Raw genomic sequence first — 24,108 nt, forward strand, 5'->3', positions numbered from 1 at the left:
ACACACTCCGTTTTAATTTATTCAGTGGTCTGGGCTACAGGGACTCTTTAGGACAGACTATCTCGCGAGGCAGAAAAAAAAAAACTAAGGGGAGGAGTGTAATTATGAAATTGTCGCTAAATTCCAGTGAGACCGGTAAGACTCTAGATAGTTGAAAAATTCTCGCGATATCTTAATACGTCTGGCGTAATTGGCCTCCTTGAGCCGCAGCATTGGTGTAGGAGAAGCTCGCGAGATCTCTGCAGTTGCCGAAGAGACGAAGAACTGGAGAGGTGATCTCGCGAAAAAAAAAATAGGTCGGGAGCGCTCGCGATATCTCAGACCACCGGACTCAAAAGGTTCTTAGGAAGTTGACGGACTTGGAGGAGGCCCGGGAACAAATGGCCGGAGCTGGACCAACGATGCTGCTACGAGAGGAAAATGGCTGTTGCAGCCGACGTCAAAGCAGCTCCAGCGCCGGGGTTAGCTCGGGTTCTGGGATTGAGGGGCTGTCGGGGAGCAAGATGGGGGAACGGAAGGGGAACTGCATGCCCGGCACCCTCTGGGCTTCGTGTGAGCGCCCCGCAGGCTGTCGGGAACTGTGGTTCCGCAGGCAGGCTGCAGCTGGGCGGCGCGGTCTGAGCGCATGTCCCGCCCTGCACAGGACTCTGATGGGGAGCGCGAGGAGGACTCGCCGGCTGCGCGCGCTAGGCAGCAGCTGGAGGCGCTGCTCAACAAGACTATGCGCATTCGTATGACAGATGGACGGACCCTGGTCGGTTGCTTCCTCTGCACCGACCGTGACTGCAACGTTATCCTGGGCTCGGCGCAGGAGTTCCTCAAGCCGTCGGGTTAGTGCTCAGGGAATGCACACCCACCGGGGAATGCGGCCGAGCCTCACGCGAGGCATTTCCCCTAAAGTGCCTGGCTGCACACCCTATTTTCTGAGGCTAGAAGTTGTGGCTCAGAGGGGGCGTGGCCGACCCTGTCCTTCCTGCCTAATGCTCTCTCTCCTTTCCAGATTCCTTCTCTGCTGGGGAACCCCGTGTCTTGGGTCTGGCCATGGTACCTGGACACCACATCGTTTCTATTGAGGTGCAAAGAGAGAGCCTGGCGGGGCCTCCCTATCTCTGAGCCCTGTCGCACATGCCTTTCAGTCCTCATTAAACCTGTAACTGACCGTAACCTGTGTCTGTGTGTAGCTGGGATGCTGGGGCAGGGATTGCACAGCCCATTCCTAGAGCAAGCTTATATGAGGTCGGGAGCACTCAGCCCTCCTTCCACAACCTGGATGTCCAGAACTGCAAAGGTTCTCTCACATTCGAGGTGAGGATGGGGAACAGGCTGAACCTCAGATCCACAGGCCCTAGGATGGGCCCCTCCGTCTTCCCTCCCACGCAGCTGCTCCAGAATTGTGGCAGGAGGGGGGTGTCATCCTGCTCCGGAAGGCCCATTGTTTCCCTCTCCGGCCTGGCAACACCGAGTTCCTCTTAAGCTGGGGTCAGAGAAAAGACTTGGGTCCCCAAGGGGAGCAGGGCAGGCTACAGAGGCCGGGCCCCCTTCACTCTATTGGTGAGAAGGTGCCTTTGGGGTCAGGGACAGAGCTCTGGGGTCTGGCCAGGAAGAGCGGGCTAATGCGATAAGGGAAGGCCAGGAGACTCAAGGATGCTCGGGCCTGCGAACTAGAGCTACCCCGCCCCCCACCCGTTCGCTGTTTCCTGCTCCTGGGCACGTTTCAGGAATGATAGTCTTTGTGCCGTCCCTCTGTTCACAGGATCCCAGGACTGCGTTCAGTTCATAATTCTTTATTGATGTGTGATGGATGACTCCTTCCCCTCCAACCTCGCCACCCCTCCCCCCCGCCTCCCAGTCCGTAAATACTAGGAGCAGCACCGGAAAAGGAGAGCACCAGCGCACCAGCGAGGTCTATTCACAGCGGGCTGCGGGGATGCAGGGTCCAGCCCAGATGTTCAGGATTCAGATACGGGTAGTGAGACGAAAGTGGGTTTTCAGGGTGTGGCAGATTTTCACCAGAATTGGGTCCACAGATGTTCAGTTGCCTAAGGGGATGCTGGACACGGTTTAGGCACGAGTGAGGGCAGGATAAGCTTCAAGTCCTTGGGCCGACCGGGAGGGAGGGCAGTCCTCAGGGTTGTTCTTGACTCGAGGGTCCTCAGACCCAGACCTTTCCTGAGGTTGGAGCAACCTGGGGCCCTGGCGAGGACCGGGCTGGCCGCGGCTGCGGGTTGCGCCGGCGCCGGTAGAGGGCTCGGCTGTAAGGCACGAGGCAATCGGCCAGGCGGAGGCGCAGGCAGAGGCGGCGGTAGCTGGCCAGGGCAAGCACGAGCAGCGGCACGAGGAGCAGGAATCCGGTGACCAGCAGGGCTGTGAAGCCCGGGTCCCGCAGGTGCGCGGTGCAAGGGGGTGCCTGGGAGCGAAGGAACTGTAGGAGGAGAAGCAGCGTGAGGCCCAAGCCAAACAGCCCGGGCCCGGCGACGTTGCGGCCCACAGACCCCACCGCCACCCTTCCCCGACAACGCGGGCTCATGCTCACCTGGGAGTGGCAGAGAAAGCCAAAGCCTAGCATGGTGACAGCGGGCAGCAGGATGGTCCCCAGCACCAGCGCCAGCAGGAGAAGGTTGAAGGCGGCCACCAGGAGATTCTGGGCCGTGACCAGCACAGCACAGGCCCAGCAGTCCAGGGGGTCCCGGGGCTCTGGGCCGCCGCCGGGAACCGGTCGCTGCGCCCCGGGGACATCCGCCATGGCCCGCCTGGCTCCCTCCCGCCTGGGCCGCGGCCCTTATAGCCCTCTTTCCTGCCCCTCCCCCGGCCCAGCCTCTCCCCACCCCACCCCCCCCCTTATCCTGGAATGCGACTCCAGGATTAGGCACCCCCCCCATACCAAGGAGAGACCGGAGCTCTGGACATTCCACAGGCGCCTCCGGGGAGGGGCTCCCCTAGCCGGGGTCTGCGCAGTCCCTCCCCATCAATCAAGGTCTCGCTGCCCTCCTCCCAGGGCTCTCCTTGCTACCACTAGCACGTTACCGAAACAGGATTTTTTTTTTCTGATTTTATTTTTAATATTAATATTCTCACACAAAAATCACCGAAAATAAGGGTAGGGTTGGGAAGACCCCTCTGCCCCTGGGGCAGAAAGACAGTGCAGTGCGAGGGGGCGGGACTGTAAATCCCCCACCCCTCCGCAGCCCCAGCATGGAGGAGAAAAAAACAAAAAAACAAAAAAACAAACAAAAAAAAAACGGACAAAACGAAAATAAAGCCCCAGAGAAACTCATCCCGGGGTGTCCCTGCCCCAGTGAGGCCCTGGCCTGGGCTGTTTCACGCTTAAAAAGAAAAGAGGGGAGGGTGGGGTGGTGAGGGGAAGGTCCGTGTTTTTAAAATTGGCCGGGGCTGGGAAGGACGGGGTTCCTTTTCCTCATAGTTCTTTCTTTAAAACTTTAAAATTTTTTTCTTTTCTTTTTTTTTTTTTTTTTTTTTTACAAAATACCATTTCAGTTCCCACTTCTTCCCCTACAGTACAGGAGTCGCTCACCCTCAGGCGTGGTTAGGGTCGGGTCGGGAGTGGGGGACTGGTCCGAGAAAGTGCAGGACGTAGGAGGAGGGGAGCGGGTTTGAGCACCATGAGAACCCGGCTGGAGCCGCGGGCGGGCGGGCGGGCGGGCGGACAGGCGGAGACGGTCGGGCCGGGCCCGGACACACACTAGGGCGCAGGGAGAGACCGGCAGCGGGCGGTCCCTGGAGGGGCTGGCGGGATGGCTTGGGGTGCGGGAGGTTGGGTTTTCCCAAAAATGAATAAATAGAGGTGAGTGGGACTGTTATAAATTAAAAACCAAAAAAAAACAAACAAAAACCCAGAAAATACAAATCATAACCAAGTGAATAAACAAGAGACATGTACAAGGGTCACAGCTAGCATTGGAAGTAAAAAAGGAGGTTCTGGGGGAGGGGTAAAGCCCATAAAAAGAATCTCATTAAAAACCTCGGCTGCCGTAACGTCTATGTACATACGCGAGCCGCGTGCGTCTGCGCCGGGCGGGCGGGCGGCTGGCAGGCGTGAGGGAACCCGTATGTGACCCCCGCCGCCGCCGGAGCCTGGTCCTTGTGTCTGTTGCTAGAAAGGCCAAAGTCGGTGAGGGGAGGCGCTGGTGGGCGAGGGGCTGCCAGCCCCCTCCCCCGTCTCCCATTTTTTTTCCTTTTTTTCCTCATATTTGCTTAAAAAAAATTATTTTTCTTAATAAATTAAGTGAGGGGAGCTGCCAATGGGGTGGAAGGGCTGGGCCCGACCCCCTTCCCGGCCAGAGGCGGGACCTAGGTCCAGCCCAGGCATGTGCTGGTGGCCCCGCGGCGCCCTGCGGGCTGGCGGGCGGGCGGGGCGTCCGGCCTCATCGCGACGTGCTGGAGGGGGCCTGCGGGAGAGAGCGGGCGGGGCTCAGGGGCGCGGTCGCCCACCCCCGGCCCGCCCCGGCGCCCCCCGCAGTCCCCGCCTGCCCGCCCCGCGCCGCGCCGGGCCCTCACCAGCGTGAAGGCGTCATAGGCCTGCGCCAGCTCTTCGGTGCGGTACTGCTCCAGCACCACCACGCCCTGCAGGCCCGCGCTGCGGCGCCGCGCGCAAGCCTCGCAGTGCACCAGGTACGTGTTGCGGCTGCCGTTCTCGCTCGTCACGAACAGGATGTTGAACACCTCCACCTGCGGCGGGGAGGGGGCGGCGGTCACAGGGAGGCAGGCCCGAGGACAGCGCCGGCCCTCAGGGAAGTGGGGACGGGGCACTCACGTCGCACTCGTTGCAGTAGTAGGCGGGCTCATCCTTGACCCGGCCCTGGTAGGCAATTTTCTTCCCGGCCCGCACCAGGCTCTCCCGCTGCACCTGGCAGTGCTTCATGGACTGCAGGAGGCAGAACCTGCGGGCGGGGCGAAGGGATGGTGGGGCGGGCCAGGCCTCCCCGGTCACCGCCCGACACATCCCTGTCACAGGAGAAATTTCATGTACTCAGACTGCGAGAGAACAAAGCTTCTGGGGCAGGGGCCTTGTCAGCCGACCCAGCACAGCAGCCCCGCAGGACTGACCCGGCGGAGAGGTGGCTGGAGGAAGGGGTGGAACCAGGAATTGTTCCGCGGGCCAGGTCGGATGGGGATGGGCTCCCTCCCAAACAGGGCCCTCCCTCACTTGATCATCTTGAACAAGTCGGGGTCGCTGATTTTGACCGTGCGAGCCACGTTCCAGGACACGTGAATCATGGGCACAATGGATTTGACATTCTTCACCTCATTCCACTCATATCGTTCCAGGGCCAGCTGGTACTGATAGGCTGCAGGCCAGAAAGGGTCACGACAGGTGACCACTTGGGCCACAGCCTGGCGCTCTCCAAGCCCACCCCTCTACAGGGCTCACTCCCCAGAGACCCAGCCCCTCACCGCTGAGTGGCTCACCCCACCACCTGGCCCCACTTCTCACCGGTGAGGGGCCCTACGTTCCAGGCGATGTTGTTGCACCAGCCGGTGGCCTGCACCCAGTGCACGGTGCCCGCATTAATCCACACCAGGTCTCCGGGGCGCTGCACGAAGCGGTACACAGGGATGTTGGAAGCATAGAGGTCATCCAGGATTGGCCACCAGGAACCCGTCAGGTAGTCCACGCCGTGCCTGGAGGAGAGCCACAGGGTCAGATGGAAATCTGGGGATCCAAGGACGGGACGTGCGGGCTTATCTAGTTGGGGAGGGGGAAGAAGGGCGGAAGGCGGCGCGCACCGGTCGCAGAAGGCGCTGATGGTCTCCCAGTAGTGCTCGTGCACCGCGAACCACTCGCAGTCTCCTGGGCCAATGTTGATGTTGACCGAGCAGAAGTTGTTGTTCTCTTGATGGCCTGCAGGAGGCGACAGAGAACTGCAAGGTCAGTGGGAGCCGACCTGCTTTGCGCGATGAGCCCGCCCTTGGGCGCTCATTGGTTGACAGAGGAGCACCAGCGGCAGCACTGCTAGGAGCGCACCTGGCGTTCGGCTGCCGGGCACCTTCATGTACAGCTGCACCGTGTTCATGCCCAGGATGGTGTGGCCCACATGGCTCAGCATGTTCCCCGTGGAGGTGACCCGCATGAAGGCGGGCAGCTTCAGCAGCTCCTGCAGCTGGGGCTTCCACCTGCGGGGGCGGGGGCGGTGGACAGCCAGGTAAGCGACTACCTGGGCTTTGCTGACCCGCTGGCATTCCCGCCCCAGCTGCCTGGCCTCAGCCCCACTGACCGCTTAGCATCAGACAGGTCGATGTTGGTGCCAAACTTGATGATGTGATGGTTCTTCGGGTCTGGTGCACTGCTGCAGGAGTGAAGCGCAAAGGTTGGTAGGGAAGCGAGAGGAAGGAAGGAGTCATGAACAGCAGGGGCAAAGCGTCCTACCTAGGAGGGGTTCCTGTGGTGCTGTCCGGCTCCTCTGACTCCTCGTCCTCACTCTCCTTCTCCTCCTGCTCGGCCACAGGGGTAGGCAGGCCTGGGTCAGCCACCTTCCTGGGGTCTGCCCACCACAACCAGGGCTCCAAGTTTCCTGATCCCACACCCCCGCCTCTGCCTGCGTGGGCAGCTCTCACCTGCAGGGATTCCTGGAAGGATGAGGCCTGGTACTGTGCGTACTTGGCGATGGTGGTATGGGAACGGGAGCTCTCGCAGGGCCAGATCTGTCGTGTGCCCGTCAGATCCCAGTTCTCATCCGAGGGCTGCTGCACCTGGGTGCGCACCTCCACCGTGTGCTCTCCACTCGCCTCCACCAGAGTCTTGGTGGAGAAGAGGCCCAAGTCTGCAAGGGAGGGCCGAGCAGGGAGTGAGGCCCCAACTCACCCTGTCCCTCTTTGCTCCTCACACCTCTGACGAGGTGGACACAGGCTTCTCAGAGCGCGACCCAGCAAGCACAGGTGAAAACCCCAGCCCCTCATGAAGCTGGGAGGCCCTCCCTAACCTGGCCTTTACCTGGATCAGAGTCAACCCCCTTTCTCCTGCTGCTGCTCGAGTCCCAGCCCCTCCCCCAGAGTCCTCATGTATACATGAGGCTGCACGTGCAGAACACTTGACACACTATATACTCAATGAAGAAGAGTTTCTTTACATTATCACAGGATCCAATGAAAGGTTTCTTTCTGTCAAGTAAAAGCCTAGAATGCGCTTCAAGTAAAAGTGAAGGAAGGGGAGGATATGTGGGTAACAGAGAGCTACAAGTATAGAAGAAACAAAACTGATTTTATAATTCTGTATGGTTTCCCTTTACTTTTCTATCTGTTTGAAATTGTGCACAATAAAAAGTTGAAAAAGAAGAAAGCCCTAAACCATGAGGCTTCTCAGGTTTTTCACCATCTATATTCTTCACATTCTTCATCACCAAGAAAATGAGAAATGACTCTTAACCAGATCCTGAGATACATTCCCTTTCCGCTTGCCTACTGCTGGGTTCAAACAGATGGAAGGGAAGCCTGAGGTCAGCTAACCCCCCACTCAGAGCACTTGTCCAATATGGCTTACACGTGACTAAGGAGAGCTCACTATAGCCGTGGTCCAGTCTTCCAGAGGAGGGACTCTCAGAGGTCCCCAAAGTCCCAGATCCTTGCAGCCCTCCCCACACCTTTCTGCCCACACACTCACTGAGCCGCAGGGAGCCTGCCAGGCCCCTGATCACGGTGATGGGATTTCGAGGGTCTGTACAGAACTGTAACAGCACCGGCGAGAAGGCATCCCGTTTGCTTTCCAGCTGAGGGACAATCAAGGAGATGGGGCTGGGGTCAGAGCCCTATCCTAGGCTCAGGGCCCAACAGCCCCAACCCTGCCCTAAAATCCACAGGCGGGGGCGGTTCTGAGCATACAGAGCACACATACATAGATGCTAGGTGTGGGTGGGTTGAGTTTTTCCCGGGGCAGCTTTTCCTCAGTGTTGATCTTCGGTTTCACAGACTGGGCAGGGGACAGGTAGGACTCTCGAAACTTCCCTTTCACCTTGGCATTCCTGCGAAAGGACAGCAAAATGATTAAAACAGAAATATCAGTAGGCTGGGTAAGGGGCCGCCCTGCTGGGCCAGGCCAGGCCAACAGCCTCCCAGATGACAGCCCCCAACTCACTTGCTGGCACGCACAACGTCAGCAGCACAGTGGCTGATGGTAAGGTCTGCCATCCGCAGCCGCCGCTCTTCCACCTCGGAGGCGATGAAGGTCTCCTTGTCACCGCTCTCTACCTTGATGAGCCGGATCTTCAGCTCCTTGGGGGGCCCTTCGCTGAGTGAGCGCAGCTTCAGCATGTCAGCCCGGCTGACCCCTGGTGGCCCTGGAGCTTCCTCTCGAGCCTTCTTCCCAGGGGCAGGGGCTGCCGGGGGTGTGGGCTGGGCAGAGGGGGCAGGAGCCGGTGGAGGGCCTGGAGCTGTGGGTGGCTTGGCCTTGGAGGCCCCACCAAGATCTGGCCGGGCTTTCTCACGACCCTGGATCTCCTCGCTCTGCAGGTCCAGGTTCCCCAGCACCCTGCGGCTCTTTTCTTTGGGGGCCTTGGCCTTGGTCTTGGCCCTGCCCTCACGGGGCCGCCGCCCCACACTGTCCTTGCAGGCCCGCCTGTGCCGCCGGTGCTCTTTCTGGTGCTCCTTCTGCCGCCGCTTGCTGCCCCCGAGTCCTGCCGCAGCTGCCACCCCAACGCTCTCCTCCTTGGCCGGAGCTGGAGGCAGCAATCGCTCAGCTCCACTGTCCGCTGCATCTGCTGTGTCCACCAGGTCTGCCGGGTCCGTGGCACTCCGGCCTACCCGCTCCACAAGGGTCTCACAAGCCCGACTGATCTCTTCTAGCACCTCAGACTCAGAGCGAGCAGGGGGCAGAGGCAGGGGTGGGGGCGGCGGGGCAGGGGCCATGGGGCCTGGGGCTGGCTCTTCGCTGGCCCTGCGCTCCCGGGCCCAGGGCCCGCCTGAGGTAGAGAACTGAGATGACGAGGAAGCGGAGGGCTGTGGGGAGCCCTGGGCGCTCGGGGCCGCTGAGGTGGGTGGCGGGGCGGTAGCACCTGATGAGGGACCAGAGGAATACTGAGTGGTGGGCAAGGACCCAGGCCGGGTGGGAACAGCGGTTCCAGTCCCTCGGTAACAGTACTTTTGTCCCTCCAGCACGGAGGCCAAGGACTTGAGCAGGCTGGCCGGGCTGGCTGGTGGGGGGAGCGGGGGTGGCGGCGGCTGTGGCTGGGGTGGTGGGGGGAACTTGGCTAGAGGCGGCGGTGGTGGCAGGGCTGGTGGCTTCTTCTCCTCTTCCTGGGTGGCTGTGGTGGTGGTGGCGGTGGCGGTGGCGGCGGCAGCAGTGGTGGCTGGGGCTGTGTCGGTGGGGAACGGAGGCTGCAGAGATGCAAAGGGCTCCTTCAGAGGAGGCGGGGGGACGGAGACCGCGCCTGCCTCCTGTTGTTGCTGCTCCTCCTCCTTGCGAATGGATTCATCCAGCATCTTCATGATATTAGCCAGCCCATCAGGTAGGATCTTGAATTCAGCTGGCTCCTCAAACTGGTCCTCCAGAGGGGTAGGAGGGAAATCAAAAAGTCGAGGGCCTCGGGCAGGCAGCTCCCCGACCCTGGGCGGCACAGGCTGGGGGGTTTTATTCAGGGGGCCTGGGGATGGCCCCGGCCCCACCTCGGGGGTCTTTGGGAAGGAGACCCTGGGCCGAGGGCTCTCCGGGCGCCTGAAGCTTCCTGAGGTATTTTGGTGGCAAGAGGAGGGAGGGGCTGAAGGCAGGGCAAGAGTCAGGGGTGCAAGGGGTGGGTCCTGGGGGCTCAGTGTGGGGCTGGGGGGCCGGGGAAGGGGGTCCATACTTCTGGCCAGATAAGGAGGTGGGGGAAAGGACACAGGCCCAGTAGGGCTGCTGCTGTGGCTGCCATTGTTGCTGCTGCTGCTGCTGGTGGTTGGGGGAGTGGGAGGGGTGTGCGAATCCTGAGTGCCCACAGAAAAGCGGGGGGCCGGAGGCCCCAAGAAGCCCTCGCGGTGGGGAAGTGGGGGAGGGGGAGGGCGGGGGCGTCCCTCAGCCCCGAAGAAGAGCTCCTCTAAGATCTCTCCATCTTCACGAGCTGCCCGGCAGGCTGGGCCCTTCAGCCAGGCAGGAGGGGGTGGGGGGCGTATGAGGCGGGGACAAGAGGGTGGAGGAGGTGAGGTGGGGCCAGGTGGCAGGGACAGGTGGGGAGTGGCAGCAGGAGCCGCCAGGAAGGGTTTCCGACTACTGTGTGCCGAGGGCCCCAGGCGGCCTTGGTGAGAGGAGACCTCCAGCGCGGGCGTCTGGTAATGGTCAGCGCCGGGCTGCAAGAGGAGCAGGACCATGGTCAGAGGGCTGCTCCAGGCACAACACCCCGCCCCCACCTGCGGCTGTCACTCACAATGCCTGGGCTCGGCTCCACGCCACGGGGACCAGTGTTGCTGTTGCTGCTGCTGGTGGTGCCGGGGAGGCCGGGGGGCCGGGAAGGGGCGTAAGGCACGCAGGCGGTGGTTGCTGCTGGTGAAACGCTGGAGTCCATCCGCGACCTCTGAACTCTGCTCTCTCTAAGGTCACTTCCGGGGGGACGGGTGGCAGGCGGGCAGCCATGGCTCTCTGCTCCTGGGGGGCGGGGGCCTGGGCCTGGGGGAGCAGCCGGGACCAGCCGGTGGCCAGGGGGGTGAGCAGGGTAAGCCGGAGCCGGGTATGGATATGGGTGAGGCAGCGAGTGCCGCTGCTCCTGTCAGTGAGAAATGAGGATACCGCATGAGAAATGAAGGACATGGGGACCGAGCTGAGAGGCAAGCAGCCACAGAGGGGAGCTCACCTGGCGCTCTGGGGGTGCTAAACCCTTGCGCTCGGGGCCCCAGGCATCTCCATGAAGGGTACTCCACAGCCCTGGCTTGGTCAGCTGAAATGGAGGGCTGGTGGCTAGGCCAGGCATAGGTGGGGGAGGGGGTGGGGGTGGTGGTGGGGGTGGTGGTGGTGGTGGCAATGGTGGTGGAGGCAGTGGCAGCCCTGGGGGAAGGCCCGTCTGGAAGAAAAGAGAGTGTGAGAGTCCCACTCCTCACCCCAGCCCTGCTCGCTCACTGCTGACCACCCAGGTGCCATCATACCTGCTCAGAGCTGCAGCCTCTCCTGCGCTTGCCACCAGGGCTGAGCCCCTCCTCCCCTGAGGGGCCTGAGAGTGCTGCGGGAGGCACAGGCTGCACCACTGGGGGTTCAGCGGCTCGTTTCACTGGGGGACCCCCCCGCTTGGCCCCGTAGTTCCGTTTGTGCTAAGGACAAAAAAAGAGAGAGAGAATGGCACAGGTGCAGACCTGGCCCAGCCCCCGTCCCTAGCCCACCCAGCCCCAGCCTCACCTCAAGGTGCAGCAAGTTCCACACTTGCTCCAATGGGGGCAGGACCTTGGGTCGGTGCTGGCAGGACCCAGCGTGAAAGTTCCAGAGCTGGGCCTGAGAAGGTGGGGGGAGAGTGCGGAAGACAGGGCAGAAGCAGATGGAAGATGAGAACAATGAGTCAGAACTCACAACCCCAGCTCCCTGTGTCCTGCCTCATCCCACCTGCTGGAGTCGGCCGACCCGGGGGCCCAGCTCAGCCAAGCTTCCTCCGTATCGAAGGGCGCTGTGGTAGCAGCGAATAGCCTCCTCACTATCATGCTCTGACTCGTACAGCTGCCCAAGCTGCTCCCACAGCCCTGGCTGGGCTGGCTCCCGGAGCAATGCCTGCACACAGCCATGCAGGGACTCCAGCTTCCCATGGAGGGGTCTTGGGGTGGGTGTCCTACAAAGCAGAAAGGGAGGGGAGGTGGTGAGGCTTGAGGAACAAGGCCCAGCCTTACTTCCCATCCCCAGCAACTTTCAATCCTCACTCACCCTGGAGCATAATACGGTTTGTTGGGGTGCCCAGAGCTACTGCCGTGTGAAGGGGGTAGGGGAGCAGACAGTGGGGGCTGCCCGAGGCTGGCAGAGCACCTGGAGAGAGAAGGACTCTGTTACTCTACAGCAAGGTGGAACAGCCCTGTCTCTCTTTACTTAGGGAAGAGGAAAGCTGTGAGGAAAACAGAGAAAGCAGCTGAGGGCTACACTGAGGCCCACCAGACGGACAGCGGAAGAGAGGGATGGCACCAGATGGATGACAGAGGCTGAGGAGCAGAGATGGGAAAAGGAGTGCCTGGAGGCAGAGACTGAACAAGTTCTCACCTGCCTCCAGGCAGCCATGCGCTCCGAGGAGGGGGATGGGGCGGGCAGGAGCTCCAGGCCCCAGCACAGCTCAAGCCCCCAAGGGCAAAGGCTTCCCGTGCAGCGCGGGCCCCTGGAGGGTCCACTGCCCGATGCATCCAGCCTAAATCAAAGAGAAGAGATGATGATCCTACGGGGGACAAAGACTGAGCCGTCAGGGTACACACAGACGACTCGGGCCCAGTCTTCCCTTACCAGGTCAGCAGTGGCCCCAGGAGCCCTGGAGATCGGGCACGGCCCCCTGCCCCAGCTCCCTGGAGCGATGGTCCCTCTCCAGCCGCTCTGACAGGAGTGCACACTGCTCCCAGAGAGTCGCCCAGGGCTTTTCACAGCCAATTCTACGGAGAGGAGAGGAAAAGGAGTGAGGTGAGCTGGCCAGCACACAGTCGGGGCCGCCGGCTGTGGCCCCTACAGGTCTCTGATCTGCGCAGAGATGACTGTCCCCGAGGAGCGGTCCACCTGGCCTAAGGAACCCTCGGAGACCCAGAAGAGTGGAGCACGCGGGAGGGCAAGCCGGGGTGAAGGGGTGGCTGCGCTGCCAGGTTTCCAGGCGGGAGCCCCGGGGCCGAGCTGCAGCGCAGCGGCCGCTTACCCGGCCTCCGTGGGAGCGTCCTCTCCCGGCGTCGGCGAGCTCCGGAGACCTGACCAATCACAGGATTTCCTCTCTCCCCAGAAAGCCAATCATCACCCGTGTCTCCGCCTCAGTAACAGCCTGGCTGGGACCAATAGGAGCAAGGTTAGCCCGGCCGCTGCCGGGGGAGGAGGGGCGGCGGAGCCGGTCAGACGGGCTCTGCCCGGGGTGACCCCGACGTGACCCCGCGGCTCCCACCTAGGGTCTCCATCTCCAAGCTGACACTCGATCGGGCAAGGCAAGCGAAGCCTGAGACCCATCCGGGTGAAGGCGGCGGGTCGCACACTCGGGCCAGCCTGGAGCATGGAGCTACCCGTAAGTCCCACGCGCACACAGAGCCGCCAGTGGTCCGCGCTAGACAGCCCGAAACGCCCCCTGCCCCGCCGCCTAAGACGAAAGGCTGGCACACGGATGCACAATTCCAACATAGCCGTCGCTACCCCTCCTCACTTCATCTCGCCCAGCCTCTGACCTCCCCACCCTCTAGGAACTGCTTAGGGCTGGCCACTCAGGGCAACTTCTATGGCACACAAACCCGCCCGCGCCGCGATCTGAGCGCTCCACCCCCCACCCCTGACCCCCATCCCAAAACATGGTCAAGTCCCCAGCTTCATACCCAGTTCCTCCAGCTCCACTTCCCCTGGCTCTGTAGGTCTTCAATACCAACCGACCCCCAAAACCAAAACCCCCCTCTAAGCCCCCAACTTCTGAGAAGTCGCGCACTGCGGTCCCGAGTGGCCCCTCTCGCGTGGCTCCCGTATCCTCTATGCCCTTACCCGCCAGGGCCACGCGGTTCCCCACGGCCCACGTGGCCCCCGCCCCCCAAGGGAGGGGGGATTTCGGGGGTTGCCCGTGACGTGGCTACTTGCGCAGCGGAAGCGGCGTGTGTAAGAGTGGGGGGGGGGGGTCCTTCGGGAGGGAGGAGGGCGGGGCCCGCCAGGCGGTGACATCACCCTTGTCCCACTCTCACCGCCCACTCCCTTAAAGAACCCAGAACCCGTTTCACTTCCTCCTTCACCCCGCCCCCCAACCCTTTCCCGTCGGTGCTGGCTAGACCCACGAAGGGAGCAGCGCTCCCATTCCTGGGCACTTTCCCTTTAGCCCCAGTTCTTCCTTCTCGGCTCTCTGAGCCCAGGATCACGGTCCCCTCGCCGCCTCCTCGCCTACCCAGCGTCCCGGCAGGTAGGAAGCCGGCTCCGCTCCAGGATCGGTCCATTCAGAGTCTAGAGTACAAAGGGCTGCGAGAGGCGAGTGTAGAGTACAAAGCGGCGGGGGCGGGGCCAGCGCTCCAGCTGGAGCTAGCGCCGGGCAGGAAGCCGGGGGAGAACGCGCGACGCGACGAGGGGCTGGGGGCGGCTGGAAAGTTCGCCTTCGCCGAGAGAAGTCTGCCCTGTAGGGAAATTTCCACCCAGCCCACAAGGGCAGGCAGGTTTCTGGTGAAAACAGTCCACCCTCCGCAGGGCAAGGTCATCTGTTTGCACGCAAGCGCTTGGACCCCACAGGTCCCCGGCGAGCCCTGGTAGGCGCTGGGGCTCTGCGGACCCTTTCCGCGATTCACGCGGAGTTTCGATCAGAACTATCTCCTCACCAAACAGCCTGTATGTCAGTTACCAAGCCCTGGATCAAGTACAGCGCTTAACTGCGGTCAAGCATAGCCCTGGCCAGTTGCCCTGACCCAAGTCCTGGGACTCAGGGAGCAGACAAGGGAAAACGGGGAACCGAGGGTCCGGACATCTGAGGAACAGACCCCCGACTGGGAAGTGGTGCCGAGGGCGCTGCCAGTTACCAGGAAATGCAACTTCCCCTTCTGCGATGATGACACTTCCCCTCTACCACTTCCCCTTTCCCACGGGGAACTGACTCAGCTTTCCCTAAAACAGCCAGTCCCGTCCTCCAGCTCCTTTCCACCTCTGTCCACAAACCCCTACGCCGGTACTCGGAATACAACAGCCTTCTCTCTCTCGAGAACAAAAACTTCCTGTACACTAAACACACACTCACTCTCGTCGACCACCTCGGGTCCTTGTCCCCACCCGGGACCCAGGCGCCTGACTTCCCATCCGCCTCCTGTACAAAGCCCTCCCTCGCGGTGTGATTCAGGCTTGGTGTGGGGGAGCGTGAGTCACCCAGAAAACCTTCCCCTTATTCCCACTGAGTCAGCCCCCGCCTCCCTGAACACACACAGACACACACACAGTCAGAGGCAGACACAACTCAGCCCACACACCGCTCCCCACCGGTCCCGCGGAATTTCCCCTCTCGTCTTCCCCCACGACGGCCCCTCCCCGCGCCGGGCAGCCCCGACGCTGCGCTCACACCTGTTCCCCAGCGGCCGGCAGCCGGCCCGCCCGCGGTCCACTCTCACCACTCTCGCTTTGGGGGCAGAATAGCCCGCCCCGACTCCCGGTGTCCGTACTAACCCAGGGGAGGGGACAATCACCGGCAGGCACAGACACCCACAGGCTCTTCAAACACAGATGAGAGGCAGACGCACGCAGCCAAAGCCAGGCTGGGAGGACAGTACACTTCTTGGCAGGCATTCCAGCCTCTCCCGTCGGACCCAGAGTCCTGGGAGTCAGCCGCTCCGAAAGGGTTAACTCTTCTCCAGCCGAAGCCACGCCCCCTCCATCCGGGCACTCCCGGCTAAGCCCAGCTCCGCCCCCTCCATCCGGGCTCTGGACTCGGGGACTTTAACCGGCCCCCCTCCCCCTGGAGCCCCGAGAGAAACCCACTCTATCAATCACACCCACTTAACTCTCTCTGGGCGCGAGGCCGGAGGAGCAGCACACCCCGCTCCTGCCGTGCGGGATGAGGAGCCAGACGTGAGCACGCAGATTCACGTGCCGGCCAAAGACAAGACCCCGCAGATAGGGTATTACCGAGCAGGCCGTCAGCAGGCACGCGGCACGCGCGGAGGTGGAGCCGGCCCGGGAACCCTGCCTCGTCCCGCTGGCTGTCAGGCCCCGTTCTGCCTGGTGGCAGCGAGGGGTTACAGCTCGCTTCTTACCTGGGGGAGGGGGAGGCGAGGGGAGGGCCGCCGGCTGGGGCTCCGCTGTGACTCAGCCACCCCGGGCAGGCAGCCCGCTCGGGATTCCCTTCCCCAGCCTTCCCCCGCTGCTGGCCCCTCCCCGCCCCTCACCGAGAAGTGACAGTGCCGGCCCCGGCCCGCTGTGTGTCACTGCGAGCCTTGTGTCTGCCTCTGACTGGACCGCTGTGTTCACCAGTCTGTCTGACAAGGTCGGCAATGTGTGGGTCCCGGTGTCTGTCTCCGTGCGCACCTGCATATCTGCTCATCTTGTCTCCTTCAGTGCCTTGTCTGACGCGTTCCTGTCATTACGCCTGTCTACACAGTCTGTGTGTCTGCCTGGCTCCTGTCTCGGTCTTTTGTCTGGGACTGCCTCTGCATCACTTGCGTGATCACGTGTGTCTCTCTGCACATGCCCTTCTGTGTTTGCCTTCATGTTCCTGAACAGAGTCAGGGAGACACTGGAGCAGGCTGACCCTGCTGACTCCTCGCCCCACTCCCCCGCATCCTGATCCCCCGCATCTTGCTGGATCAGTGAGCCTTCTGTTTGAGTCAAGTATTTAGAGGTTTGCCTGCCTTCATTTGTGGAGCATCCCAGGTGGCTCAGTGGTAGCGAGTCCGCCCGCCAGTGCCGGAGATGTGGGTTCGATCCCTGGGTGGGGAAGATCCCTTGGAGGAGGCAATGGCAACCCACTCCATAGGCTACAGCCCTTGGGGGTGCAAAGTGTGAGACATGACTGAGGGTGCAGGCACTGCCTTCATTTATGTCCTATTCTTCAACAACCTTGCTTATCCTCACAGCTCCCTGTGGCTCCCATTGTGATGGTTAATTGCTAGCATTTAGTGAATACTTACTATGTACCAGGTACAGTGTTAAGCACTTTATAGACATTTTTAAAAACTCCTCTCTAGAACCTGACGTCGTACTACCCCATTTTACAGATGAGGAAACAGGCTCAGCAAGGTTATATAACTTGGTCAAGTCCTTGAGTAAGAGCTAGGCTTCTTTCCAGAGCCTTCTTCTTACCACTCTTCTATAATGCCTCTGTACTATTCCCTGTTGGTTTTATCCTCACAGGATGTTTCCGGGGTCAGCCTGTCCCTCAGCTTTCCCCCATGTTACCATCCCAAATGTCTCACGTCCTCTAGAGAAGATGTAGGTAGGAGGCTGTGCAGCGTTTCTCAGAAGCCATCAGTTTCTTGGCCATGAAGCTCACTCAGTTAACAAATTCAACGCAATTCCGCCGAGGCACCCCAATGTGCCAACCATCTTGCCAAACAATGAGATACATAGAAGAAAACTCTCTAAGTCCCACTCAAAACAGTATTACTGAGTAGTGGAGATGAACAACACGCACTTAAGAAAACTTAGGTCTCTAGCTTAGGTATAATTTCTTCTGTAGAATGGGGGAGGGGATGGAGCAGGGCCTTGGGCAGAGAACTGGCAGGAGGAGACAGGGAAGCAGAAGAGGCAGGTTTTCATGACAGTGGCCTCCAGCATCTCTCTAATTCAGTTTCCAATCACCCTCCATAAGCCAAGCTGTTCAACAATTCTTACCAGGGCAAAGCCCTCCTCATTCCAAAAAGAGAAGAAGAAGAAAAAAAAAAAAATCCCTCCAGCTATCTTATCTCTACTTTCTGCCCTGCAAACCCCAGGTTAATTCAATAAGTAAGTGAGTTGAGGCGCTTGGGAAGGGGGATAGATTTTTTGGTGGTAGTTAAGAGTCTGGTGAAGTACAGGGATGAACCATTCATAGGCAACAGAGGGGAGCACCATAAATGAGGAAGACTGAACCACTCAATCACCACATGGTGGGGGGATGCTCAGAGTTGGACTGGACCATTCTGAGGCGTGGGCATGATCTAGATCATACCAATCTTTCTTGCATGGGGTGCAGAGTTGAGACTGTTGGGGAGAGGTACTGCATTGCTCAGGGCAGTACTTACCAGGTGGAGTTTGGTGTGCCCTGTATCATTGGAACCAGTATCCCAGCAGTAGGGTGCAGCAGACCACAGTGGGTGAGGTGGGTGGTACTACGGGGCTGGCATGGTGCCTGGGGGAACCTAAAAGAAAAAAAGCCAGTTAGAGGTGGGACCTCCCAGGCTGGAGAATTTTCCTGTGCCCCCATCCCCTTATTGAGGAGAAACCTGGCTCTGGTGGTCAGATGGGATGGGAGAATCTGAATCTGTTTCCATGGCAACCAGAAAAAGCCAATCCAAGAGCCTTCCCCTTTAGGAAGCAGCCTGGACCAGAGAGTGAGGGCACATGCCACAGCACTGGTGTTAAGTCCACAGTGGACACCCAACCCATGATCCCTCTTCTGACTGGACCTTCCTGCTCAGAGTCCCTGGCCCCAAAGAAGTCCCAACCACCTCTGACATCTCACCCAAGTCAGCTTCAGTCCTGGCCTCAGGCTTGCAGAAACTCTTCCTTCAGCGCTGTCTCCTCCCTAACCTTATCAAGACACCAGTCAACCCCACCCTCTGGACTCTGCCCCCTTGCCTTCCCCTAGGCAGGTGCAGGCAGGTCGTGGTGAGCAGTACAGGTGGCCAGACTAGATGAACGGGCCCAGCAGGGAGGAGCCTTCCTCCTCATCAAGGACTGTGACTCTAGGCCTGGGTCTGGAAGTGGCCTCTGCTGCAAGCCTCCCTTCCATCCACCCATCAAGGCCATATCCTGTTTCCCCATCACCTCCTTCCTCTCTGTGGCCCAAGAAGGCGATAGGGGCCCACTCCCTCCCCTCCTAACTCTCAGAGACAAGAAGGTAGGTGTCTAGGTCCAGGGCCAAAAATCAGGTATCCATCCAGGGGTCACACCTGTCTGCCCTCACCTCAAACTCACTCCTCAGGGACCTGTTTTCTGCCCTCTTAGCCACAGTTCTTTGCCCTTAAGGACCCAGACACCTGGGCTCAGCATTTAGCCTCTCCACTCTCTGGCCTTCCAGCCCCCATTCTTCCCACTGCCCCAGAGACTCAGGCCACCAGCCCCCAGCCCCCAGCCTCCATGATGCAATGTGCTGCAAGCCGCTTCAGCTGCTGATGACACTGCCCCCAGGGAGGTGCTATTTCTAACCTATGCAAGGCCCCTCACCTGGCCAGGGTAGTGGTCAGCTGCAGGCTAGGGAGGCCAGGCAGGCAAGGTCCTTCTGCTGGGGAAAGGAGCTTGAGGCTGGAACCCTCCAGGACAGGGACTCTCAGAATGTGAGACCAGAGAGTAAGTGTGTGTGTTCGTTCATGTGTGTGCAGTCTGTGGCATTTGTATATATGGTTATGTTGGGGGAGAAGGGAATGCTGGGGAGAGTCCAGCCTAGAAAATGGGGAGCGGCAGGCCTTAGGACAGACCAAGAGGAGAAGTGAGGGGGGTCCAAGGGGGTCAGCAGGGTGTGTATGGGGTGTCTGGACACTAGAGTGGGGGAGGGGCCAACAGCCATTTAAAGGGCCAGCCCCAGAGCTTTAATCCCTCACCAGTCCTGGCCCCAAGCCGGAGGCTGTAATTCATCTGTCCAACAGCTGGGGTGGGTGTGTGTGTGGGGGGGGGGGGCATGTGGACGGGAAGGGGGAGCTGGGGGAGGGGCTGGAGCTTTCTTGTGCACAGAGCCAAACAACAAAAGGGGGAGCTGAAGGGCCAGCTCCAGTGTGCCTGGCCGGCCGCTCACCTGCAGACCTGCCAGTGCCCCCCACCTGGTGGATGACAGACTCGGTAGTTTAGACTCAAGGATTCTCGGCCAAGGAGTCCCTGAACCCAAAGACCAGGGCCCTGGAGAATGCCCAGGTTGAGTGCCCCCCAGGCAAGCTGTCACCCTCCGTGCAGGTCCCAGCCGAAGCACTGTCCCAGACCTGGCAGGCCCTGAGATGGATTCAGCCTCAAATGCCCTGCTTGCCAGCCAAGCCTCCCCAGACAAGGCCTGCTGGCTCCCCCTCCAGCTGGCCAAGGGTGGCAGCGGCCACACCAAGGCTGTCCCTTTAAATCATTACCACCCCTGATTGTGTGGACGAACAGAGGGCCCTGCCCCCCAGGCAGGCGGCTGGCCACCTCCCCCCTACAAGTCCCCAGAAATGTGAGGGCCATTTAAAGGGACAACAGACAGGCAGCCGGGTCTCTAACCGCCCCCGCCCCCACCCTAACACACTCACAGCCCCTTTCGCCCGCAGACATACAGCCCCTTGCCCCTCCAGAGGGCCCCCCAAATTCCGGTTCTCTCCCCACCCCCTAGAGACTGCTAGAAGGAGAAAAGGGGCCAGAGTTGGGGGGCGGGGAACTGGGAGAGCGAGAAAAGGACAGGGACTCCCCTCCTTCCTCAGAGCCCCAGGGGATAGATAGGTCGGAAGGAAAGCAAAGCCTGGAGAAGCGGCCAGACAGAGCCCCGAAAGGTGCCGCAGGCAGACCTGGGGTGCACAAGCTGTCGGTCGAGGGGAAGGGAGTCAGGCTGCATGAGAGAGCCGCGCGGCCAGCGGGCGACTACCCCAAGTGGGGAGATGGAACACCGAGGGCCACGGGGAAAGAGGCAAGCCCGGGGGAAACGGGGAGACGGAACCGGGGAAAGGGGTCACAGGGAGGGTGTGGAGGAAAACCCGAGAGGGGAGGGCGAGCCAGGCCGGGGTTACCTGCTGGGTGTCTGTCCCCCGGCGGTGCCCCCGGAGTCCGGGTAGGGGGGGGGGAGCAGCAGGGGGGGGAGTGGGGGCTGGGGGGGCGGGGGAGACGGTCCCTCCTCTGCCTCCTGGGCCTGCCCCGGCGCTTGCAGCCTCGGCCTCCCTCCCTCCTCCTCCCCGTCCCTGAGTCCCGGAGTCAAACAAAGAACTGTAGCAGGCTCTCCCCAACCCCCTCCCTCCTCCTCCTCCTCCTCCTCCTCCTCCACCTCCTCCTCCCCTCCCTCCCTCCCCACCAGCAGGCTCCCTCCTCCTCCCTTCCGGTCTCTTCCTTTAACTACTCGCCCCCCCCAGCCCCCTGCACTAGTCTCTCTGCCCACCCACCCGAACCTTTTACACACCCCTCAGCCAGCCCTGTCCCCGCAAAGGAAACTGTAGAGTCCCTTGGCAAAATTGAAAGGCTCCAGAGAACATGGGAGGGGACTGGGGTCTTGCTCAAAAATCAAGAACCACAATACAATTATTTTATTTCCACAGCCAGAGGAATAGTCTTAGCTGTTTCTTCTCCAAGAAGAGGGAAAAAAATAATCCCAATGAAAGCAATACAAATCTAAGGAAAGCCCTCATCAAATAAAGTGCACAATGCAGGGGAAGCTAATCCCCAGCCCCCTTCCCCCCACCGACCACATTAGCACACACTCTCCACTCCCTGACCTACTCCTAAGGTCTTGGCCAGTTTGAACCAGGCCTAACAACCAGAATAATAAAAATAATAACTAACAGCATTTAAAAATAATAAGCATTTCATGACAAGCATTCAGTGTTCATTCTGTGCCAGGCACTGTGCTAAGTGCTTTGCATAAATTATCTCATTTTTTTCCCTATCAACTGCCTACAAGGTAAGTATTGATATTTAAATTTTCCAGACTAAGAACAGGAGGCTCAGAGAGGTTGTGACCTTTCCAAGTTCCTGTAGCCACTAAGTGGCAGAGCTGAGAATGGAATCCAGGTCTGATCTGACAACCCAAGCCCTAAAGGTACAGGAAAAGAGAAACCCATTTTTTCCAATACCATAAGCAAGCCCAGGATTTAACTCAATAGAGAAGGGCCGCAGTAGCTATCAACTGAGTCCCCTTCCTTCAAGAGAGAGATCCATACACCTACACAGAATAAAGACCCTGACTTTTCAGTCTCATATAGTTTCTTGACCCGTCTCCTCACTGGTGGGGGTGGGGTGCCACTGATTAAGGTCAGGGCTGAGCTGGCGTCCAGATGTATACCACACAGCTCTTCTCCAGGGGGCTGGCAACCACTCCCACTTCAACTCAATATAGGGGTGGGGGCCATGAGCCTCTTGGCAATGCAGCAGGTGGGAAAGGAAAAAGACTGCTGGGAGGCTCTTTCCAGGGGGTACAGGGGACTTGCAGGGAAAGCTCTTCTGTGCCAATCTAGGGAAAAGTGACCCAAGGTTCACTTAGCCCAGCAAACGAGCAAAGTCCACCACACCACACCCGTGCCCCTCCCCCTCAAAAACTCCAGGCCAGGGTTTCCCACCTGCAGAACGCTAAGGCCAAGGGAACGGAGGAGGGGGAAAGATGGCACGGGGCTGCAGCTGGACTCGGGACGGAGGTTGTGGTGGGGGGAGGGGGCTGGAATGGAAAGGGGTGGAGGCCTCAACGCCTGGCAACTATCCCAGGGCACGTGCACGGTGACATCATCCCAGGCCACCTTTAACACAGACCTTTGACCCCGAGGGGCGGAGAGGAGCCGCGGGCTAAGCTTCCTGGGAAATAGCATCAGGAATTCTGGGAACCCAAAAAGGAGAGGAAGGAAAGAACCCAGGCGTCCCGCCCTTATCTTTTGCCCCCTACGCGGCTCCAATCCCAGGGACTCGGGCCTCTCGGCTCCTCCTCTCCGCCTCCAGCCCTGACCTCCCAACCCACATTTCTGACGGAGTCCCGACACGCCTCTGAGATACTGTGCCTTCTCTCTCCTGGGCGAGATCTCGCGTGGGGGGGGGGGGGGCGAGAGGTGGGGGGCGGGGGCACCAGGTCCCGCGGGGCTCCGTCTCCCATCAGCGGGATCCCCTGTGCCCAGCCGGCCGCCAGCCGGAATCTGTCTGGGTCCCAACTCTCCTGCCCCTCCCCGCGCTGTTCCAGGGCGGAGTCTGTGGAGTTGAAATCAGGACACGGCGAGAGGAAGAGTTATATAACTGGGAGAAGCCGAGAAAGACGAGTGAGGACCGGGAGAGACAGCCCGAAAGGAGCCGAGGGAGGTGCAAAGAGCACCAGGGCGAGTGGGGAAGAAACGTTAGGGATGGGAAAGATTTCGGTGCACATCAAAGGGGAGGAATTCACGCGAAGACGGGTTGTGATGCTCCGGGAAGAGTCACCTGGGGCGTCCGGGGCTTCCCCGCAGTGCCCTTCCCTGCTGCCAACAGCAGCCGGGCCCGAGCGCGTGAAGCCTCGGGAAGGGGTGCTGATACCCGTTCGGTTCCTCTTGGGGAGGCAACTTTAGCCAGAGCCCGGGACGGCAGCGGTGGAGCAGATGGGGCCGGAAACCACAGCTCCGCCCAGCCCACCTGGGAGAGTGGGGCTCCAGCTGGGGTGGGGAACAGGTAGCTGGCTCCTCCCACGCCAGGCATTAACTGCTCGAGACCCCTAGGAAGAAGGCTAGCAGACCCAGACGTCTGGGTTCCCAGAGGCTGAGAAGCGCAGCCCGGTACTCGTTTGCGAACCGACTCTCTAGAAAGGAGAAAGTGGGGCGCGCGGTGAGCGCTGACTCGCCGCGCAAGCGCAGGGTGGGGTACTCGGGCGCGTGCGGCGGAGGGAGGAGGGTGGGCGCGAGCGTGTGGGAGTGCACGTGCTGGTCCCGGGCAGCTCCCCCCTCCCCGCCTCCACCCCTCCCCTCCCCTCTCTCTCTTCCTTTCGCTCTAAGATGCCTCCTCCACATTGGCTGCCAAGGCCCTGATGTCAGGGGCAGCCGCTGGAGTGGATTGGGCGGACGCGCGAGTTCGGGAATCTGGCCCCGGAGTCTAGCTCTCCAGTTACTCTGGCAACAGGGCAAGCAACCCCCAAGAGGGAAGGGGAACGGAGCTCATCACCGCTCCTGGGTCCCGCCTCCCTCCGGACTCACGCCGAGTCCGTTTCTGTGGCAGCGCAGCTCGCTGCTCCCCGGCTTCCTCCTAGGGCTCTCTGTGTCTCGAGAACCTGGCGACCTGCCCTCGACCTTCGCCGCGGTCTCCCAGCCCCCCACCCTGCCAACTCCCATCCTAAGTCAGCCACAAGCCGCAGCCGACAGGAAGCGAATTTCTGTTGCTTAGTAACCTGCCCGCGTGCCCCCTCCCCACTATTTAACGCAGATCGGGGAGGCGGAGAATGAGCCCCGAGCCCCTCTCCCGCCCCTGCCCTTCGCCCTCCCGCCCAGTTTCCTGTGAGGGGGCCGAGATGACAGGAAGTCAAACAAGCACCTCAGACCACCTTTCTCTCTGGCCGGGTAAGGGGCTTCGGCTGTTTTCAAGGCCACATCCCCCACCCCAGAACCCTGAGTCGCGCTGTGCGCGTCTCGCTCTCGCCATCTCGCGGCTACGTCGCGAAGGTTCAGTGGAGAAGGGCCCGAGCTAGGTGAGAGCTCGTAACCGGAGGTGGCAGAGTGGGGGCAGGACTGGGGATGGGGAGACTA

General features: G+C 60.7%; 3 protein-coding genes and 1 long non-coding RNA gene across 4 annotated transcripts; 2 read left to right on the forward strand and 2 right to left on the reverse strand.

The window, feature by feature from the left end:
* Nucleotides 1-207: 207 nt before the first annotated feature.
* Nucleotides 208-1,164, forward strand: NAA38 (N-alpha-acetyltransferase 38, NatC auxiliary subunit). Its single transcript, XM_055576630.1, has 3 exons — nt 208-461; nt 644-830; nt 1,001-1,164. The coding sequence occupies exons 1-3, from the start codon at nt 381-383 to the stop codon at nt 1,111-1,113; spliced, it is 381 nt and encodes a 126-aa protein (XP_055432605.1). The 5' UTR covers nt 208-380; the 3' UTR covers nt 1,114-1,164.
* A 604-nt stretch (nt 1,165-1,768) lies between these two features.
* On the reverse strand, nt 1,769-2,771 carry TMEM88 (transmembrane protein 88). Its single transcript, XM_055576629.1, has 2 exons — nt 2,534-2,771; nt 1,769-2,422 (listed from the first exon to the last, which is right to left on the reverse strand). Exons 1-2 carry the CDS (start codon nt 2,741-2,743, stop codon nt 2,153-2,155), a joined length of 480 nt encoding a protein of 159 aa, XP_055432604.1. The 5' UTR covers nt 2,744-2,771; the 3' UTR covers nt 1,769-2,152.
* A 263-nt stretch (nt 2,772-3,034) lies between these two features.
* On the reverse strand, nt 3,035-23,247 carry KDM6B (lysine demethylase 6B). The gene is made up of 24 exons (XM_055576631.1): nt 22,820-23,247; nt 17,788-17,904; nt 12,777-12,900; nt 12,380-12,522; nt 12,146-12,287; nt 11,819-11,917; nt 11,507-11,726; nt 11,306-11,398; nt 11,059-11,220; nt 10,770-10,976; nt 10,347-10,682; nt 8,087-10,269; nt 7,847-7,973; nt 7,616-7,721; nt 6,574-6,779; nt 6,386-6,450; nt 6,234-6,305; nt 5,984-6,132; nt 5,746-5,860; nt 5,453-5,640; nt 5,165-5,306; nt 4,772-4,898; nt 4,516-4,686; nt 3,035-4,406 (listed from the first exon to the last, which is right to left on the reverse strand). Exons 5-24 carry the CDS (start codon nt 12,280-12,282, stop codon nt 4,383-4,385), a joined length of 4,929 nt encoding a protein of 1,642 aa, XP_055432606.1. The 5' UTR covers nt 12,283-12,287; nt 12,380-12,522; nt 12,777-12,900; nt 17,788-17,904; nt 22,820-23,247; the 3' UTR covers nt 3,035-4,382.
* On the forward strand, nt 18,984-22,911 carry LOC129649324 (uncharacterized). Its single transcript, XR_008713090.1, has 3 exons — nt 18,984-19,054; nt 21,354-21,464; nt 22,587-22,911. It is a non-coding gene; the product is annotated as an uncharacterized LOC129649324 (long non-coding RNA).
* Nucleotides 23,248-24,108: the final 861 nt, after the last annotated feature.

This window comes from Bubalus kerabau, chromosome 4, assembly GCF_029407905.1.
Source record: "Bubalus kerabau isolate K-KA32 ecotype Philippines breed swamp buffalo chromosome 4, PCC_UOA_SB_1v2, whole genome shotgun sequence".
In the NCBI taxonomy this organism is placed as follows: Eukaryota; Metazoa; Chordata; class Mammalia; order Artiodactyla; family Bovidae; genus Bubalus; species Bubalus kerabau.

Coding starts and splice junctions, on each gene's coding strand:
- NAA38 (XM_055576630.1), top strand. CDS start 381: ATGGCCGGAGCTGGACCAACGATGCTGCTACGAGAGGAAAATGGCTGT. Junction 462..643: donor AAAGCAGCTCCAGCGCCGGG/GTTAGCTCGGGT, acceptor CGCCCTGCACAG/GACTCTGATGGGGAGCGCGA. Junction 831..1,000: donor GGAGTTCCTCAAGCCGTCGG/GTTAGTGCTCAG, acceptor TCTCCTTTCCAG/ATTCCTTCTCTGCTGGGGAA.
- KDM6B (XM_055576631.1), bottom strand. CDS start 12,282: ATGCATCGGGCAGTGGACCCTCCAGGGGCCCGCGCTGCACGGGAAGCC. Junction 6,133..6,233: donor GACCTGTCTGATGCTAAGCG/GTCAGTGGGGCT, acceptor CCGCCCCCGCAG/GTGGAAGCCCCAGCTGCAGG. Junction 4,407..4,515: donor CCTATGACGCCTTCACGCTG/GTGAGGGCCCGG, acceptor TCTCTCCCGCAG/GCCCCCTCCAGCACGTCGCG.
- TMEM88 (XM_055576629.1), bottom strand. CDS start 2,743: ATGGCGGATGTCCCCGGGGCGCAGCGACCGGTTCCCGGCGGCGGCCCA. Junction 2,423..2,533: donor GCTTTCTCTGCCACTCCCAG/GTGAGCATGAGC, acceptor CTCCTCCTACAG/TTCCTTCGCTCCCAGGCACC.